Source organism: Chinchilla lanigera, unplaced genomic scaffold (assembly GCF_000276665.1).
Source record: "Chinchilla lanigera isolate Chin_1 unplaced genomic scaffold, ChiLan1.0 scaffold00017, whole genome shotgun sequence".
In the NCBI taxonomy this organism is placed as follows: domain Eukaryota; kingdom Metazoa; phylum Chordata; class Mammalia; order Rodentia; family Chinchillidae; genus Chinchilla; species Chinchilla lanigera.
Window position 1 is genome coordinate 30,380,888 of NW_004955418.1, and position 2,512 is coordinate 30,383,399.

General features: G+C 43.2%; 1 protein-coding gene across 1 annotated transcript; it reads left to right on the forward strand.

Moving 5' to 3' along the window:
• Positions 1-481: 481 nt before the first annotated feature.
• LOC102013935 (putative olfactory receptor 14L1) lies at positions 482-1,441 on the forward strand. Its single transcript, XM_005382374.2, has one exon. The coding sequence runs from the start codon at positions 482-484 to the stop codon at positions 1,439-1,441; it is 960 nt and encodes a 319-aa protein (XP_005382431.2).
• The last annotated feature ends 1,071 nt before the right edge of the window (positions 1,442-2,512 follow it).

Sequence of the window (2,512 nt, forward strand, 5' to 3'; positions counted from 1 at the left end):
CCCTCGTTCTTGCATCTCCTTAGACTTTCCACCTGTGGTTTAGCACTTTCAGATTCATTTGAGATATCCACAACACTCATGGTTAATTATAGAATTTTTTTTGTTACTTGTACCTCCTATGCCTATGACATATGTTAGTTAATTTATAAATTCCATCCCCATGCCTACACTTTCTAACTGGATCATCTAAGGCAAACAAGATGCCAGAACATTTCCTCCTCCTGAAAAAGCAACACACTTCATTTCATTACATTTTTGTCACTCTGAATTGTCTTTTGCAGCAAGCATAGCTCTGTTTTCTCTGTGTAGATATCGTAAGATGGAGAGCTACATCATGATTATTCAGTAGCATTTTGGTGAACTCTAATTTAAAAAGAATCAAGCCAAACAGAGTAAGTATGAGAAGAAAACCTGAACCGGAGGCTGTCTGTGAAGGAGCAGCCAGTGATATCTATTCCTATGAAGAAGTGACAGGACCACGATGTTAATCAACATGAGGAACTTCACAGAGTTCCTGCTGACAGGATTCTCTGGTGACTGGGTGCTGCAGAAGGTGTACGCCACGCTCTTCTCCCTGGTTTACCTTGCAGCTCTGACGGGGAACCTCCTCATTATCGCCCTCACCACCATCGACCAGCACCTCCAATCTCCCTTGTACTTCTTCCTGAAGAACCTGTCCTTCATCGATATCTGCTACATCTCTGTCACTGTCCCCAGGTCCATCGGGAACTGTCTGATGAACGTCTACTCTATCTCCTTCCTGGGCTGTGCCTTGCAGGTCTTCCTTTTGTTTGTCTTTGGTGGCACAGAGTATGCCCTCCTTCTGGTGATGTCCTATGACCGCTATGCTGCCATCTGCCACCCTCTGCACTACGAGGCTGTCATGAATAGGGGCAGCTGCACGCGGATGGTGGCGGCCTCCTGGCTGGCCGGGTGCTTCTACGGAACCGTTCATGTGGCAGGTACATTCTCTATCCATTTCTGTGAGGACAACCAGGTGCACCAGTTCTTCTGTGAGGCCCCATTACTTCTAAACCTTTCCTGTCCTGGGGAGCCCATTCTTGAATATAAGCTGATCATTGCTAGCTGTGTGTTTCTGTTCATGTGTTTTATCGTGATGCTTGTGTCTTATGTTCACATTTTCTCTGCTGTTCTGAAAATCCCATCTTCAAAGGGCAGAGTGAAAACTCTTTCCACCTGCCTGCCCCACATTGCCGTGGTGATGCTGTTCCTCTTTTCTGGGTCCGTTACATATTTAGCTGAAAATTTTATAACTTCATCATCCCTGAAAGTATTGACATCGGTGTTTTACACGGTCTTACCCCCTACGGTGAATCCTGTCATCTACAGCCTGAGAAACCAGGATCTGCAGGCTGCCTTGGGGAACATGATAGCTGGGAAAATGTTAGGCTTTTCATTTCAGCTAAGATGTAAAGTTTAATTGGGTTTATAATTTGGATGCTGATAATTATCAGTCTATTCCCTCTTGGTACTCCACAAAATTGTGTAATTTGGTGTACACAAAGTACAAGGTCATTGTTATGTCTTTTACTCTTTAAGATGAAAAGGAAGAAAGATTAATCTTTCTGTGGAATGAGGTAGTATGTTGTAAGTTTTCATTTTGGTGGTCTCTTTCCACTATGATTTTGTATCATGAGGATTTCTATCAAATTCTGGATGATTTATGTTCTCTAATAACATTTTGAAATATAGTGTTAATTTACAATATTTTCAAGGTGTTTGCAAAAAAGAAAACATTTCTTTTTCACTCTAGGAAACATACTCTATATTTAAAGCGTCTGTACTGACAGGGACATTTCCTAGATCTTATTATTTGCATTTAAATGGTCTGTTTTCTTTTGTGGTACTGGGAATGGAACTCATGACCTTAGGCTTGCAAGGCAGGCACTGTGCCACTGAGGTACATCCCTGGCCCTAAAGTCTGTTCTTAACCATGTTATACCTATTGGTGAATTTGGAACAGAGCAGTCCGAGGCCTGGGAACTGAGACCTCTAGAGATCACTATGATGATGCTCAGGCTCCTGTCCAGATTGCAGGGATCTCAGACACAAGGCTTTTCCTTCCATGGGAGCAGACAGTATTGAAGGGGTCTTCACCTGTCTTTTACATTCCCTTTCTCTTTGTCTTTGCTCCATGCTTCTATATTCCTCTTGAAATTTTTTTTTATATCAAATACTCTTCCATTTCTGTCTTTGCTGTCTTTTTTTGCCTTCTCTGCATCTTCTTAAAAATACACTTTTGCTTTTTCTTCATCCATTCATTCATAGCCCTGTTCATTTCCATTGTTATTCCAAAGCCCCGCCCACTCAGGGCACCCCGCTGCCCACCCATAAAATACAGCAGCCATCACTTCCGGTGGGCCTGGGTGTAGACAGCACCAGTGTGAATCTGTGTCTCCTGGTGCTGTGTTTGGCTGTGTGACTTGGCTCCAGAGGGGGGACTTGACCCGCACATGTCCATTGTTCATGTACCACCTCTGTTCCTTTATTT